The 17,500-nt window shown below is 43.6% G+C and overlaps 2 protein-coding genes across 6 annotated transcripts in view; one reads left to right on the top strand and one right to left on the bottom strand.

Annotated features, from left to right (window-relative positions):
• Positions 1-6,507: 6,507 nt before the first annotated feature.
• LOC123520105 (trypsin-like) lies at positions 6,508-13,401 on the bottom strand. 4 transcript variants are annotated; one of them, XM_045282028.1, is made up of 4 exons: positions 13,291-13,401; positions 12,502-12,594; positions 8,029-8,070; positions 6,508-7,790 (listed from the first exon to the last, which is right to left on the bottom strand). In XM_045282028.1, the coding sequence occupies exons 1-4, from the start codon at positions 13,309-13,311 to the stop codon at positions 6,633-6,635; spliced, it is 1,314 nt and encodes a 437-aa protein (XP_045137963.1). In that variant the 5' UTR covers positions 13,312-13,401; the 3' UTR covers positions 6,508-6,632. The 4 variants fall into 4 exon arrangements, with proteins under 4 accessions (XP_045137963.1, XP_045137970.1, XP_045137988.1 ...); XM_045282035.1 differs by lacking the exon at positions 8,029-8,070 and having other exon boundaries at positions 12,484-12,594; positions 13,291-13,398; XM_045282053.1 differs by lacking the exons at positions 8,029-8,070; positions 13,291-13,401 and adding an exon at positions 12,941-13,049 and having other exon boundaries at positions 12,484-12,594.
• A 1,355-nt stretch (positions 13,402-14,756) lies between these two features.
• The window catches only part of LOC123520098, a 6,111-nt gene continuing 3,367 nt past the window's right edge, over positions 14,757-17,500 (top strand). Inside the window, exons 1-4 of one of the 2 annotated variants that reach the window (XM_045282018.1) lie at positions 14,757-15,283; positions 16,268-16,449; positions 16,764-16,884; positions 17,393-17,489. In XM_045282018.1, the coding sequence (XP_045137953.1) occupies positions 14,868-15,283; positions 16,268-16,449; positions 16,764-16,884; positions 17,393-17,489 (816 nt within the window). In that variant the 5' untranslated portion in view covers positions 14,757-14,867. Of the gene's footprint in view, positions 15,284-16,267; positions 16,450-16,763; positions 16,885-17,392 lie in introns of both variants that reach the window. The other variant, XM_045282009.1, reaches the window with a different exon arrangement.

Raw genomic sequence — 17,500 nt, 5'->3', positions numbered from 1 at the left:
ACCTGCGGCAGTGGAAGAAATGGAAAATTGTTGATTGGATAAACCAAAGGCAGATGGCTGGTGATTCTTTGTCAGAGGGCATAATTTGTGCGAAGGTTAGGCTGCTGCATCGTGATCTTATTTCTGATACTACATCTGACTCCAATGATGATTTTAAAGCAGAAGAGGATGGTTTGTTCATTTCAAGAAAATAACATTCATTCTGTTGTGAGGCATGGTGAGCCCGCAAGTGCTGACAGAGTTGCCACTGAGTAATTTGTGCCTGAATTTAAGAAATTTGGATAAGGAAGGAGTGCTTAAGCCCACAACAAATCTTTAATTATGATGAAACTGGCCTGGTTTGGAAAAGAAAAAAAAATTACCAAACATGATCTATATAACAAAGGAAGAGAAGTGTTTGCCGGAACACAAGCCCATCAAAGACAGGCCAACCCTGCTTCTGTGCGCCAATGTTAGCGGTGACTGCAAATTTAAACTGCTGCTTTTTTTTTCTTCTAAACTTGGGTTTGGCAATGGCTGGAACAAAATCATATTTGGAATGAATTAAGTTTGAGTATTGAGTCTCCACTGTAATTTCTCTGACATTTATTTTTGAGTGGGTGTTGACTGTAAGAACTGCATACAGATTCTTGGTCTTTCTTTAAAAATACATTGGTACCTCGCCACAACAGGCTTTGCATTAACGAATTTTGTTAAATAATGGACTGGTTAGATATTGCCCTAATTTTTGGTACCATAATGGCAAGAAAGTGACGAATTTCCTTCCAAGAATCCATGGTTCCAAATGCTCGCAGGTTTGAAACACATGACACAATAAAAAAAAAAAAGTGCAAAAGTAAATAGAGAAAAAAAAATAAAAGGAAAAGGGTTATGTTCCACTCAGTAAGTGATGCAGCAGCGGAAAGTAAGCAAAGTCATCACTTTCCCTTCCCCCCCCCCCTTCCCACCATCTCGCAAGTAATCTTGTAGATTACTGTCTTACATTGGCTGTGAAGGTGGCCATATGGCAAGCTAGCAGCAGAACAGTCCATAGCCAGACTCCATATGTGAGGGCAGGGCGGGATACACTGGTAAATCAAATTGGGGAGTAACTTGTAGGGGCGCACTTCCCCTGCTCATATGCTACGTTTAGGAAGAGGGGAAACTTTTCTGCAGGAACCACCTTAGTTTTTACCTTAACGGTGATGTGGAACAAAAGTCAGAATGATTTTGGAAATAGTTCAGACACGCATCATTTTACATAGCAACAGATGGAGAAACAGAAGTTAAGGAGCTGAAGTGGAGTTAGAGAAGGAAAGTAAAGAAAAAGGTCTTGCTGACAAATCTCTAAAGCATAATTTGCAATAATGAACACTAATCACCAAAGTGTCCCTTATGGCGAGGTAAACATTATTCACTGGTATAAAACACTTTCAGAAACAATACATGCAATCAACTTGCCCCTTGGCATTTGATTTATACAACAAAAGTCAGATAGTTACCTCAGTCACCTGCCCAGTAGTTTGAATCTGGCGGCATCTATTGTGTGAGTGATGTGACCGCCCTGAGGCTGTAGTGTTGGACCCACACCCACTAAACAAGTGCAGTGGCAGGAGGCTTTATGCAGCATTAAGTATTGATGCTTAAGTATGTTACATGTTTTTCATGCACATAGAAAACTATTCCTCTGATTATAAAAGTGTGGTGATGTTACATAGGTACCGTATTTGATGGCTCATAAGGCGCACCTTTTCCTCCAAAAAAATGTCTCAGGAAATGACCCTGCGTCCTATGAGGCCAAGGTTCAATATTGAGGCAGTGGTTTGGTAGTAAGCTTGCAGCAACAAAGGCTCTAAAATCAAACCCCAGACATCTTTTGCCATATAAACAAAGTGATGATTGGCACTGCACCATAAAACAGCTCCTTTCAAGCCAACGGTATAATAGTTCATACTTATTGGTAATTCACATGGAATAACACCAGTCGGGAAGAATTTGCAAATGACCAATTCACCACGCATTGTATGAACCAAATCAAACACTCGGTCGGTGTCAGTGATCTTGAGCTTGATACAGGCAAGGTTCACTGTGTTCTTTGCAGTGTGATGTCATTACTCCTTGAGGTAAGATACACTTCCATTCAATTAAGTTTGAACCTATATTTTAACATGTAGAAAAAGAATATGATAAGAAAAATTATGACTATTAGCCTTGTAGTCTCTGACTCTCACAGTCACTGCCAATGCCATATGCCAGGTACATCTTTTCATCTCAAGTCACGAAAGGATTGGTGCGTAGCCTTCTTGCAAAGATCAAAGTTTTTAGATCCAAAATACTGAGATCTAATAATGATCTAAGTGCAGGTGAGTCATCATATATCGGGTGAAATCCTTCACTTCATGTTCAGACTTAAAATCCACTATTTGTCTATATTTTAATATCAATGTCTACCAAAACTGGTTGTGTCTTATGAACCATCAATTGCTGTGTGTAAAGCCTCACATGTAGTAAAAGTTATCGTTCGTCGTGTGCCGTGAAAGGTTCGTGCATGGATGGCGGGCAAGTGCATTGCCAGCCAGGAGTTGCCATGGTGGTGGCGGTGGTGGTGGTACTACTGGCAGTAGGTGGCGTCCTGGGTGTTCTGCTGGATCCAGGACACGTACTTGCTGACCCTGGCGTACACGCCGGGGCTGTTGGCGTCAGAACAGCCGTAGCCCCACGAGGTGATGCCTCTTTTGCTTTGGCCTCTATTGCTCTCTCTGAGAGCAATATATATATATATATATATATATATATATATATATATATATATATATATATATATATATATATATATATATATATATGTATATGTGTATATATATATATATATATATATATATATATATATATATATATATATATATATATATATATATATATATATATATATATATATATATATATATATATATATATATATATATATATATATATATATATATATATATATATATATATATATATATATATATATATATATATATATATATATATATATATATATATATATATATATATATATATATATATATATATATATATATATATATGTATATATATGTATATATATAATCTGTGGAATACCACCACTCTTCTACTACACTTCAACTTCTTTTCCTCACCGAAACACAGCTGGCTGAGGCAACTGACAGTGGCCCCTGCTCTGTTCCCTTCTACTTTCTCTATTCTCATTTTCGTTCCAAAGTTGGATGTTGTGTCTATGTGCACAACGACTTAACTTGCTCTCGTGCCCACGCTCTTGAATCTTCCTTATACTGCTTCCATCTACACATAAGAGCTTCCAGATATATAAAGACACTTAGCAAACACTGGATATTAGGCAAAATATTGAAGAAATGGAGGGAGAGTTAGATAATGTGGTTTGGCTGCTCCTCCTCTTCCTCCTCCCTTTGTCCTTCTCTCCTCCTCATCCTCCTTTATTTCTTCCTTCTTCTCCCTTCTACTATTAGTACCTACACACCTGAGCCTAGAAACACACGAATATACGTAGAAGTAACTGGATATTAGGCAAAATATTGACGAACTGGGGGTTGAGAGAGCGAGACGCCAGCCCTGGGGTATGTCATGATCAGTCTCTGTGACGTCATCAGGGAGAGCGGGAACAGCGGAGACTCGTCTAAATTACGTAAACAATACAGAAAAAAAATTATCCATAGAAAAAACAAAATTACTGCCGAATGCCTCATATCTTATGACATGATACATACTTTAACTAATAATTTGAGAGAAATATGCAAACTAAGTATGTTAAAAGAATAAAAACATTTCCACTTATAACACTCCTAAAACGCCCGGCGTACAATATATAATGTGAATGTATCTTACGTTTCCGAGTTTCACACATCTGGACACACACACACGTACATTATTTTTATACAGTGTGTGTTTGTAGTGTCCAGAGTGTGTGTGTGTCTGTGTGTGTGAGAGAGAGAGAGAGAGAGTGTGACAGGTGTAACAATAAACAAGACAAGTTGAGGAGCAGCGTTTGTGTGACTCAAGGCTCGCTCGCTGCAGGGTCGTGAGGTGCAGGCCATACAAAACTGTGTGCATGTGAATAAAAGGAAAGAGGGTGGCAGGTTGTTGGTGGTTTATTAGCATCATTGGTCATTGTGCCGTGAAAGGTTCGTGGATGGCTGTGTGAGAATGTCAGGATTGTTGAGGTTGGTGGTGGTTTATTACCATTATTGTAGCTGCATCTGCTGGTCTCATGATTCATTGGTGACGTTTTACTATTCATACCTGTCATTGTCTAGGAAGGCCAGTGGAGACTCAATACTCGAACGTCTAAATAGCCAAAACTTTTCAATAATCAAACGCAAAAGTTCGACTTAATACTCGAAAAAATACTTATTAGTCGAACGTCCGTCCACGTGGCTGAAAACAGGGTTTCTCCCTTCCCGCCGCCCCACGCGCCCCACTGGTCCACCGCAGCCAGTTGATCCTTCGCTGTCTGTGAGGGAAACGGGAGGCCACGATATGTTAAGCCAGGATTAATTAGATTAGCCCTTTGGAAAGGAAAACAGACAAAACAGAATGAGTGTATTAACACGAAGAGACTAACAAATAACCGAACCACTGCTGTCGTGTGCAAGGAGACAGCGTGCGGAGTCACTAGGGTTAGGCGCATCAGTGAAGATCCACTCAGCAACAAGCTAGGAGGTGAAGTCCAGCTGTAGTGCGGCAGGAAGACGACAGCGGTAGTAGGTGAAGATATGGAGAGAAGCAGCAGGATTCCAGGCTGGCTGCTCTTCCGGCGAGACGAGGAACCAACTCGAAGAGAGACGAGGTGTTTACCGAGAAACGGTATGCTGGTGTCTGTCTTGGCTTAAAACCCGCCTCCCATCGTAGCCTCGGAAAGGGCGGAGCCAAGGCCAGTAGCAAGTCTCGAGGTACTGGAGATCCAAAACTTAAGGGCCTGCCTGGGGGGTATAACGAAGCCGGCTGGGCGTATAGAAGGTAGTTAGGAAGGGAGGAAGAGCTGGCACGGCGTATCTCCCTTACACTGTCGTAAGAATAACATTGTCCTGCGCTTTCTCTCCAGACTTTTTTTTATTCTATTTTTTTTTAGCTTACAGTGGCACCGTAGAGGCTTGTTAGTGGTGAGAATAAGTCTACAAGAAAGAAGGAAGAATAACTGATCTTGCAGCTGAGTACTGTATGGCTAAATCTACAGTAGCCACAGTACTGAAGAAGACAGAGCTCATTAAAAGAGCTGATGTGGCTGCTAGTGTGAAAAGGCAATTTAAGCGACCTGCGGCAGTGGAAGAAATGGAAAATTGTTGATTGGATAAACCAAAGGCAGATGGCTGGTGATTCTTTGTCAGAGGGCATAATTTGTGCGATCTTCCTTATACTGCTTCCATCTACACATAAGAGCTTCCAGATATATAAAGACACTTAGCAAACACTGGATATTAGGCAAAATATTGAAGAAATGGAGGGAGAGTTAGATAATGTGGTTTGGCTGCTCCTCCTCTTCCTCCTCCCTTTGTCCTTCTCTCCTCCTCATCCTCCTTTATTTCTTCCTTCTTCTCCCTTCTACTATTAGTACCTACACACCTGAGCCTAGAAACACACGAATATACGTAGAAGTAACTGGATATTAGGCAAAATATTGACGAACTGGGGGTTGAGAGAGCGAGACGCCAGCCCTGGGGTATGTCATGATCAGTCTCTGTGACGTCATCAGGGAGAGCGGGAACAGCGGAGACTCGTCTAAATTACGTAAACAATACAGAAAAAAAATTATCCATAGAAAAAACAAAATTACTGCCGAATGCCTCATATCTTATGACATGATACATACTTTAACTAATAATTTGAGAGAAATATGCAAACTAAGTATGTTAAAAGAATAAAAACATTTCCACTTATAACACTCCTAAAACGCCCGGCTATTTCCACTTTATCTTTCTTTAAAATAAATAAATAAATAATATACAGTGCTAACTCCCTTCTCAGGCGTCCAACTGTTACCTAGAACCAGAAGTGAACGAAGGAACAAAAATTTATTTAAAAGAAGAGAGAGAGAGAGAGAGAGAGAGAGAGAGAGAGAGAGAGAGGGCGGATGTGGCACAATAAAGAAGACAAGTTGTCGCTGTTCAGTAAGGCCACGTACAGTTATAGACTTGAAGTATTCATTGAGGACGTTTGGAAACATCCACAATAAATACTTCAAGTCTCTAACTGTACGCGGCTTTACTGAACAAGTTTATAATCACGATAGAGTGGTATTCCATCCCACGCGTTGAGGAGCGGCGTTTGTTTGTTTATTTGCTTGTTTTGGTTCCTGTCGTGCGTGACCCAAGGCTCGTGAGGTGCAGCCCCTACAAAACGGTGCACTGTAGCTACAGCACGGTGCGGTGGATCCAAGATGGCTTGCTGCCTGTGTGTGTGTGTGTGTGTGTGTGTGTGTGTGTGTGTGTGTGTGTGTGTGTGTGTGTGGGTGAATAAAAGGAAAGAGGGTTGCAGGTTGTTGGTGGTTTATTAGCATTATCATTGGTCATTGTGCCGTGAAAGGTTCGTGCATGGATGGCGGGCAAGTGCATTGCCAGCCAGGAGTTGCCATGGTGGTGGCGGTGGTGGTGGTACTACTGGCAGTAGGTGGCGTCCTGGGTGTTCTGCTGGATCCAGGACACGTACTTGCTGACCCTGGCGTACACGCCGGGGCTGTTGGCGTCAGCACAGCCGTAGCCCCACGAGGTGATACCGACCTGCACGCGCACGGAGTTCTCCTCCACGTAGAGAGGGCCGCCGGAGTCTCCCTGGCAGGTGTCCTTGCCGCCCTCCTCCAGGCCGGCACACAGCATGTTGGCGGTGACGGACATGCCCCAGCAGGAAGGCTCCAGGATGGGCACCACCACCTCGTAGAGCGTGGAGGGCTGTGAGCCGCCGGAACTGGTTGTGCCCCAGCCAGAGGCAGTGGCCAACTCCCCGGCGTAAGTCTTGGAGTCGTCGGCGGGCAGACACACGGCGCCCACCTCCTTGTACTGGGTGAGGTCCAGCGTCTCGGACAGCTTGAGCAGCGCGATGTCGTTGTCCAGGGTGCGTGTGTTGTAGTCAGGGTGTTGGATGATTCGCTCCACGGCCACCAGGCGCGTGGCTCCCGACACGTCGTCGCTGGTCTGGTACATGTTGTGGTCGCCCACGCCCACCATCAAGCCACTGTTGGTGGAGCTCATGCCGTAGATGCAGTGGGCGGCGGTCATGACGTACCTGTCGTTGATGATGGAGCCGCCGCACCAGTAGTTGCGGCCGTTACTCATCTTGAGTCCCACCTGCCACGGGTACTTGTTCTTGGGATTCACCTCCTGACCGCCCACGATCCTGTTGAGGTTAGGCACGCCGCACTTGCAGGAGCCAGTGTTGCTGGAGGGCGTGGTGTTCTCCTCGCCCTCCTCGGTGGAGGAAGAAGAGGAGGAGGAGGAGCCCTCGTAGTAGGAGGAGGAGGTCACCGTGCAGGAGAAGCCTGAACTGGTGCCACGCCTGTTGGTGCGGAACTTGAGTACCATGACGTTTCCTTCAGAGGCGTACTCCACCGGGTCACTGCCACACAGCCTCTCCTGCACAACGCCTCCCTCGATGATGTTCAGCCTGTCTCCCTTGCAGAGCACACTGAACTCCTCGCAGCTGAGGAACAGTGCGTCGTCAGGGTCCTCCGCCGTAAACCTCCACTTGCACCTCTGCCTGTTGGCGTAGTCGTTGGGGTGGTTAGGGCTGGTGATCACCACCGGCTCCGCGCCCACAGTCTGTGCAAGGGGCGAGACAAGCAGTGTGCAATACACAGGACAGGAGAGGCGTGCGGCGTGTGGCCGCACACCAGACATGCAGCAGATACTCACTCACTCACTCACTGACGCGAACCACGTGCACTGCACCATAGAACTTGTCCTCCTCTTACAGAGGACCACGCTCATGTGTCTATGAGAGCACACACACACACACACACACACACACACACACACACACACACACACGATATATTACCATTGTTCCTCCACATGACTGCTTGGGGTCCACATATTCTCCGCCTTCCTGGGCCAGGGCGGGCACGCAGGCCACGGCGACCAACACCTGCCGGGCAAAGGAAGGACATGTAGGCTACGGCCTGTGTTCATAAATGCTTTGCTCTCTCTCTCTCTCTCTCTCTCTCTCTCTCTCTCTCTCTCTCACCACCACCACCACCACTCTGCTTGTAAAGGCTGTATAAAGGCTACATGTGGAGGTGATAAGCCGCCCTCTCCACACTGTTTCTCCCTATGATGGTGGTGGTGGTGGTGGTGGTGGTACAGACATGGTGTCGATGTATCAGTGCGACCATAAAGAAAAGCCCTTACAAACACGGGCACTGTCAATTAACTAGACACTTTGAAACAGTAGCTGGTGTATAGTGGAGGTGCGGCTCACACTGTGTGTCAGAATGGCGGCATTGTCACGTGATCCTTGCCCTCCATGCACGCTGCTCTGCCCACTGGCTGGCCAGTGTCTTGAAACCTTCCTCTCTTGAAAAGGTTCAAGTCACAGGCAGCAGCTGGGCTGGCAGGCAGGAAAAGATTCCATCGAGAGTTTACCAGTGAAAGGAATGAACTGAAAGATTGTGTGTGCATTTAGCTAGTTGTGTGATACAAAAAAACACCCCCACTAGGCTACACCTCGTGCTGTCCTGGCTCCTGTGTGTGTGTGTGTGTGTGTGTGTGTAGTAGAGTTGTGTAGAGTACAGTACAGTATTACTGGTTAACTGTCGCGCTGCCTCACTCACCAACACACTGCAGGCCTTCATGTCCTCAGCTGCTGGGGCTTGACAGACTGCACTGACGACCCTCTGCCCGCCACCAGGTTATATGGCGGTAGGGACCAGTGTGAGAGACGTGACGCGTAAGTGTATGGGCAGTGTGTCACGGAGGTGAATGCTGAATGGTGACAGTAGTCGCCTCAAAAGATGGGGACTTTCTTTGATCAAACACTTGCCACCACCAATTAAGAATAAGAAACCTTTTAGAATTCCAGCTAGGTCAGCCAGTCAGTGGTTTGAGACACTGACACAGGTGGCGGGGATGGCTTGGCACACCTGGCACGGCTTTTAGCACCTCGACAAAGTGTTTCAAAGGAGTATTGACGACAGACTTGCGGAATACCTGGCCACACAATGCTACTGTGACACATCCTCGGGGCTCAGGAGTCATGGAAAGGGAAAAAAGTAAGTTTGTAATGCAGTATTTAACAAACACCTCCAAGAAAAGTAACGTGAATTTGATAAGTAATAACAACCCTGCCTAGGGATGTTGTTCTAGAACTAGTTGTAATTCTAAACACAAAAGTTTATAATTCAACATAATTGGTGTTCCCCAGGGTTGTGTCATGTCATCTGGTATACATGAACTTATCAATTCTATGAGGTTAGCATTATAACATCATTCCAATTAGCAAACAAAAATGTCATAGAAGTGTTAATTAGAAACTATAGATCTTAATTTGACTAGAAATTGACCGCAGTGGAAAACGGCGCGTTTCGTCTGACTCAAGATGACAGAGAGAGTTGACGGAATACTGCAAAAACCAAGGAAGTTGTCGACAACGATGGAAAAAGTGCTGGCGTGATGCCACCTTTAACCAGTATTCTCACTCACTCACCAATAGTTAACCAGTCACTCACCAAGAGTTATCTAACAAGTATTCTCGATCATTCATCTCTATTGTAATTTCATCCACCTCTCTAATGCAAGAGTTAACCAGTATTCTCAATCATTCACCAATGTTTTAATGTTATCCACCTCACTAATGCAAGAGTTAACCAGTATTTTCAGTCATTCGTCACTATATTGATTTTAACCACCTCTATAAAACAAGAGTCAACCAGTATTCTCAATCATTCATCGCTACTTTATCCATCTCTCTAATGCAGGAGTTGCCCAGTACTCTCCATCATTCATCACTAGTTAATCCACCTCACTAATGCTAGAGTTACCCAGTACATTCAATCATTCACACTGTTTTATCCATCTCCCTAATGCAAGAGTTACCCAATACTCTCAATCATTCATCATTACTTTATCCACCTCACTAATGCTAGAGTTACCCAGTACTTTCAATCATTCACACTGTTTTATCTATCTTTCTAATGCAAGAGTTACCCAGTACTCTCCATCATTCACCACTGTTTTATCCATTTCCCTACTGCAAGAGCTAACGCAACGTCACACTTTTCCGTCAACTCTCTGAAGACTGTCAAATTTTGTCGACGTTCGACGTCACACACAAGCTTGCTTTGTCTCTGTCGACTTTAGACAAGCATGGTTCCTCCTTCACCCCAGCAAGCAGTTACCATTTTGACGTTGCATTTTTTGGCCTCTATTGCTCTCTCTGAGACTTTAGACAGCTTTGTTGACTCATAAACAACAAAGCAGCTCATCTTGGCCTCTTGCTACTTGAAAGTTCTGCCTTGGCGCGTCACAGTTCCATAGAAATGTAAACAAACAGCTGAGCCATTTTTCACTGATAGGCTAGAACACACACACACACACACACACACACACACACACACACACACACACACACACACACACACACACACACACAACACAAAAAAAAAAAAAAAAAATATATATATATATATATATATATATATATATATATATATATATATATATATATATATATATATATATATATATATAATCTGTTTAACACCACCTCTCCTCTATAACACTTCATCTTCTTTTCCTCACCGAAACACAGCTGGCTGAGGCAACTGACAGTGGCCCCTGCTCTGTTCCCTTCTACTTTCTCTATTCTCATTTTCGTTCCAAAGTTGGATGTTGTGTCTATGTGCACAACGACTTAACTTGCTCTCGTGCCCACGCTCTTGAATCTTCCGAGTTTTCCACTATCTGGCTTCAACTCAATAGTCACTCTCTAACTAAATTCATCTGTGCTGTGTATCTCTCCCCTAACTCCTCTGACTATAGTAAATCATTTGACTATTGAACTTCCAAGGTGGAGCACATTCTGTCCTTCTACCCTTTCGCAGAGATTTCCATTCTTGGAGATTTCAATGTTCATCACCAGCTTTGGATTCCCTCTCCCTTCACTGACCATCCTGGTGAACTGGCCTTTGACTTTGCTATCCTCCATGACCTAGAGCAACTGTGCAACATCCTTCTCGCATTCCTGACAGTTTTGGAGACACACCCAACATTCTGAATCTCTTCCTCACCTTTAACCCTTCTGCTTATGCTGTCACCCCATCATCTCTGTTGGGCTCCTCCGATCACAATCTCATTTCTGTATCTTGTCCTATTTCTCCAATCCCTCCACGAGACCCCCAAAAGTGGAGGTGCCTCTGGCATTTGCCTCTGCCAGTTGGGTGGGGGTACCTGAGGAGGTATTATGCTGATTTTCCCTGGAATGATTACTGTTTTTTTTTTTTTTCTATTTATACCATGTGGACTTTTCACGGAAATGTATCGGTTATAGGGGATACTTCTTAGGGCACCTCCTTTCTCAAAGCCCACCCGATAGGAAACCGTTGCCCTGAGTGAGGAAGCCCAACCTACACTCAGACCGTGCACAGGATTCGAACCCGTGCTCTTGGAAACCCCTCGATCCCCAAAACACGCATGGTTCCACTGTATCACGGCGGCCCCCGTGTCAGAAACCAATCTCTGTGTGCTGAACGCATAACAGAGTTGATAACGTCTGGCACGGAGGCGTACATTCTTTTTTTTTCTCAACCTAAACCTTCTAAACCTTGGTTTAACTCAGCCTGTTCTCATGCTGTACATGATACAGAGGTTGACCACAAAAGGAAAAGCGTTGTTTAACTGGCTCCTCTTAATCTTCCTCTCTTTTCCTATCTACTTTCCCCTCCTCTTTCGTTTCCTTTCTTCTTCCTTATACTGCTTCCATCTACACATAAGAGCTTCCAGATATATAAAGACACTTAGCAAACACTGGATATTAGGCAAAATATTGAAGAAATGGAGGGAGAGTTAGATAATGTGGTTTGGCTGCTGCTCCTCTTCCTCCTCCCTTTGTCCTTCTCTCCTCCTCATCCTCCTTTATTTCTTCCTTCTTCTCCCTTCTACTATTAGTACCTACACACCTGAGCCTAGAAACACACGAATATACGTAGAAGTAACTGGATATTAGGCAAAATATTGACGAACTGGGGGTTGAGAGAGCGAGACGCCAGCCCTGGGGTATGTCATGATCAGTCTCTGTGACGTCATCAGGGAGAGCGGGAACAGCGGAGACTCGTCTAAATTACGTAAACAATACAGAAAAAAAATTATCCATAGAAAAAACAAAATTACTGCACTCACTCACTCACTGACGCGAACCACGTGCACTGCACCATAGAACTTGTCCTCCTCTTACAGAGGACCACGCTCATGTGTCTATGAGAGCACACACACACACACACACACACACACGATATATTACCATTGTTCCTCCACATGACTGCTTGGGGTCCACATATTCTCCCTGCTTGGGGTCCACATATTCTCCGCCTTCCTGGGCCAGGGCGGGCACGCAGGCCACGGCGACCAACACCTGCCGGGCAAAGGAAGGACATGTAGGCTACGGCCTGTGTTCATAAATGCTTTGCTCTCTCTCTCTCTCTCTCTCTCTCTCTCTCTCTCTCTCTCTCTCTCTCTCTCTCTCACCACCACCACCACCACTCTGCTTGTAAAGGCTGTATAAAGGCTACATGTGGAGGCGATAAGCCGCCCTCTCCACACTGTTTCTCCCTATGATGGTGGTGGTGGTGGTGGTGGTGGTACAGACATGGTGTCGATGTATCAGTGCGACCATAAAGAAAGCCCTTACAAACACGGGCACTGTCAATTAACTAGACACTTTGAAACAATAGCTGGTGTATAGTGGAGGTGCGGCTCACACTGTGTGTCAGAATGGCGGCATTGTCACGTGATCCTTGCCCTCCATGCACGCTGCTCTGCTCACTGGCTGGCCAGTGTCTTGAAACCTTCCTCTCTTGAAAAGGTTCAAGTCACAGGCAGCAGCTGGGCTGGCAGGCAGGAAAAGATTCCATCGAGAGTTTACCAGTGAAAGGAATGAACTGAAAGATTGTGTGTGCATTTAGCTAGTTGTGTGATACAAAAAAACACCCCCACTAGGCTACACCTCGTGCTGTCCTGGTTCCTGTGTGTGTGTGTGTGTGTGTGTGTAGTAGAGTTGTGTAGAGTACAGTACAGTATTACTGGTTAACTGTCGCGTTGCCTCACTCACCAACACACTGCAGGCCTTCATGTCCTCAGCTGCTGGGGCTTGACAGACTGCACTGACGACCCTCTGCCCGCCACCAGGTTATATGACGGTAGAAACCATGGGGCCAATGCCAGTGGGGGGCGAGAGGGAGCAGCACAACCATACAGAGTAGATACATACACACTTGCCCATACATACAGTGTGAGAGACGTGACGCGTAAGTGTATGGGCAGTGTGTCACGGAGGTGAATGCTGAATGGTGACAGTAGTCGCCTGAAAAGATGGGGACTTTCTTTGATCAAACACTTGCCACCACCAATTAAGAATAAGAAACCTTTCAGAATTCCAGCTAGGTCAGCCAGTCAGTGGTTTGAGACACTGACACAGGTGGCGGGGATGACTTGGCACACCTGGCACGGCTTTTAGCACCTCGACAAAGTGTTTCAAAGGAGTATTCACGACAGACTTGCGTAACACCTGGCCACACAATGCTACTGTGACACATACTCGGGGCTCAGGAGTCAAGGAAAATGGAAAAATAAATTTATAATCCAGTATATGAAAAAAATAACGTGAACTTGATAGGTATGTGCAAGTCTCACTGTATCAGCTGTTATAGTAGAAGTAGATAATTGACAACAACTAAAAAAGATCCTTATTCAGTGCATGACTCGTGTGCATTAACCTTGCCACGAAAAACAAAGAAAAACGGAAAGATTAACCTGCAAAATATCCAGACCCTTGTATCCTTATTTTGGAAGGCAGACTGGCCACTTTAGCGGACATTTTGCTTTTCTGTTATACTTTTTATCCCGTTCTCGATCTGCACTGCTATTAAAAGAAAAAGTATCACCATTACCACCACTACTACTACTACTACTACTATTACTACTACTACTATTACTACTACTTCTTCAGCTGGGGATAATCATTCGGTCGTTAAGTGTTTAAAGGTTAAGGAGAGTGAATAGATTTATTGGTGTGGAGTGAATGGTGATGGTTGGTATAAAGGCAGTGATTAGCTCCAGGTGTGTGTATACAGAAGGTAAAGATGTGGATTGCGTGTTCAGTTCATATAGTTAAAGGTGCCTCTCTTCAAGGTTATTTCTCTATTTTCAAGATATTTAGCGGTTATTACACTATGATACGTGAATCAGAGCTAAAAAAAAAAAAAAAATCGAGAGAGAGACGAAACGGATCTAAAACCATAGATTATTTTCATTCATTTATTCCATTGTTATTTTATCTACTTTATTTACTCATCTAATCTTATCTGATGTATTGTCTATCTCCCTCCCTCTCCCTTTCTCTCCCTCCCTTCCCGTTAATCCTGAATGCATATTTGTTACATTTCACTTTTCATTTCTCACGTTGACATCACATTTAAGTATTAAAAAATAAACCCTAAAATTAATATAGTCATTTTTTAGTTAACATGTATATATCACTTGTGCCGAATGAAAATATAATGTCTACAATGAGGTACCGTAAAAAAGACAGAACTCGAAGTGGCGGGAGAGAGAGATACAAGTGTCGGACAGGACCAAGAAACCCGAAAAAATCAACAAACATCTTAAATAACGCCAAAAACAGACCAAATGGCTTGCAAGAGAGCATATATAGAGCATTTGGCAGTGTGTGAGGAGACGGGGCTGTCCTGGGATGAAAGATCCACCAAAATAGTGCTATCTGAAGACACATCTTACAGCACTGCCCTTATGAAGCTCAGCACTAAGATAGACTCCTACCTCCTCCTCCTGGAAAGACACGTGGCTCTCGAGGGCTTCACCATTGATCTAGTGGAGGTCAAGGAGGAGGAGGAGGAGGAGGAGGAAGGGGTGTTAGGGTTCATACAGGGAAGATTAATGGGGAAAAAGAAGAAGGATTGGAAGAGCAGGGCGGAGCAGGTTCTGGTGGCGGCGTGGCAGGCGTGCGAGGGCAAAGGTTACGGCGGTGTCCATGTGCTTGATAAGGTCACTTACGAGGTCATGCCGTTCATCTGTGATAAGAATAGGTAATGTATGGTGGTGTTTTGGTGTTTTTCCATGTGGGGTGTGTTTGTTTTGTTTTTTGTGTGTGTTTTGGTGTCTCAGGATTTTTTTTTTTTTTTTTAAGTGTTTGTCTTCAGTTTTCTATTTATATGTGGTGTTTTTTTTTTTGTGTGTTTATTTTTCTATTGTGTGGTGTTTTTTTTTTTTTTTTGTGTGTGTATGTTTGTAATTATTTTTCTATTAATGTGTGGTGTGTTTTGGTGTTTTTTTTTCTCTTTTTTTGTGTGTGGTTTTGTTTTTTTTGTGTGTGTTTTTGGTGTGTTTTAGTTTAGTGTTTATATATTTCTATGTATGGTATTTATTTATATATTTATTTTGTTTATTTATTTATTTATTTTTTACCTACCTCAGATTTGGCATGTTTCTGTGACAAAGTTAGGTAATATATGCCTTTGTTAACCCCTTCAGTATTGGGACGCATTTTTATCTTGAGTTTTGTGTACGATTAAACCATTTTATTGACATTAACTTTACCTAACCTAACCTAATACAAAACTAACCTAACCCACCCTAACTTAGCCTAACTCAACCTAACTTAACTTATCCTAACCTAACTAACCCTAATCTAACCTAATCAAACTTATCCTAACCTAAGCCAATATAACTTTTACCCTAACCTAACTTTACCCAAACCTAACCCAACCTAACCTAACTTGACATATCCTAACCTAAACTAACTTAATCTAGCCTCAACACAGTCTTCCCTAACCTAACCTTGTCTAACTTAACCTAACCTAACCTAAACTTGTCTAACTTAACCTAACCTAACCTTGTCTAACCTAACCTAGTCTAACCTAATCTAACCTAACCTTGTCTAACTTAATCTAACCTAACCTAACTTAATCTAACCCCAACACAATCTTCCCTAACCTAATTTAACCTAACCAAATCAAACTAAGCCTAACCTAGCCTGACCTGACCTGACCTGACCTTCCCTGCCCCAACAGATACAGCGTAGGCCAGTATGGGGAGGCGTTGCTGTATGGTCTTCGCGCTTACTTCATGTTCAACCGCTGCCACACACTGTTCCAGCCTGACGCAGTGGGACTGTGGGGTGGCGGTGGTGGCGACTGTGTGGAGCCCGTCACTGAGTGCTACCTGGTGCTGGCCTGGCGTATCGGACAGCAGCGTAAGGGCGTGTGTGTGTGTGTGTGTGTGTGTGTTTTTTTTTTTTTTTTTTTTTTTCCTCATTTTTTCTCAAATTGTGTAATTTTTTGTCTCAGTGTGTGTGTGTGTGTGTGCGTGTGTGCATGTTGGAGTATTATTTTTATTTTATTATTTTTTTATCTTTTATTTATTTATTTATTTATTTTATTTATTTATTTATTTTTTTTTTTTTATTTATTTTTTTTTTTTTATTTATTGATGTGTGTGCCATAGTATGAGGGGACCAAAATCTTAACCTAACCTAACTTAACCATGATACACCAAACATTAATTCAGATGAGGTTACTGGCATGACAAGAACCCTGCTGCCCACCACCACCACCACCACCGCCACTGCTGCTGCCGCTAAGAAACAAGGGCGCAAGAGAGGCACGGGCGCACAAAATATAGATGAAGAGTAAGGACTATTTGATTCCTTATATGAGAGATGGTATTTATTTGTTCATTGATTTAAGACTGAGAAACATTTAACTTGGTGTCTGTTCATCTTTCAAATCTCAATCCCTTCAGTACTATGATGTGTTTCCATATTCATTTTGGTGACTATTTGGTGATTTTACACAGCTGAAACTCATGTGGGGGGGGAGTTAAAATAGTGAACACTGTGGCCATTAATGTTCTGATGTCCATAGATGCTTCATAATAAAATCGTCTTATTAGTGATTTTGTACAGCTTCAGAAACTCTTGTGGGGGGTTAGAATAGTGAAGACTGTAGCCATTATTCTTCTGACCTCCATAGACCTTTCCCAATGTTAATAAAATGGTCTAATCTCAAGGTAAAAATGTGTCCCAGTACTGAAGGGGTTAAAATAGCGAAGACTGTGGCCGTTAATCTTTTGACCTCCATAGACCCTTCTTGATGTCAATAAAATGGTCTAATCGTACACAAATCTCTCTCCATCAGGCCTCACACCCCAGCAAGGAAGAAGGCAAAGGTCACTGCTCAAGCGCCCCCAGCCACCACCTTCCAGGCCGCCCCAGTCAAGGCAGAGAGACAGGAGGTAACTTTGAG

Source organism: Portunus trituberculatus, chromosome 7 (assembly GCF_017591435.1).
Source record: "Portunus trituberculatus isolate SZX2019 chromosome 7, ASM1759143v1, whole genome shotgun sequence".
In the NCBI taxonomy this organism is placed as follows: domain Eukaryota; kingdom Metazoa; phylum Arthropoda; class Malacostraca; order Decapoda; family Portunidae; genus Portunus; species Portunus trituberculatus.
The sequence above is the reverse complement of the archived record's forward strand: the minus strand, read 5'-3'. Positions and strand labels throughout refer to the sequence as shown.

Excerpts from the sequence above, each read along its gene's own strand:
- LOC123520105 (XM_045282028.1), bottom strand. The coding sequence starts at position 13,311 with ATGAAGGCCTGCAGTGTGTTG. Across the intron at positions 12,595-13,290 it reads TGAAGGCCTGCAGTGTGTTG|GTGTTGGTCGCCGTGGCCTG; the intron begins GTGAGTGAGGCA and ends TTTGCCCGGCAG. Across the intron at positions 7,791-8,028 it reads AGTCATGTGGAGGAACAATG|ACTGTGGGCGCGGAGCCGGT; the intron begins GTAATATATCGT and ends CCCCTTGCACAG.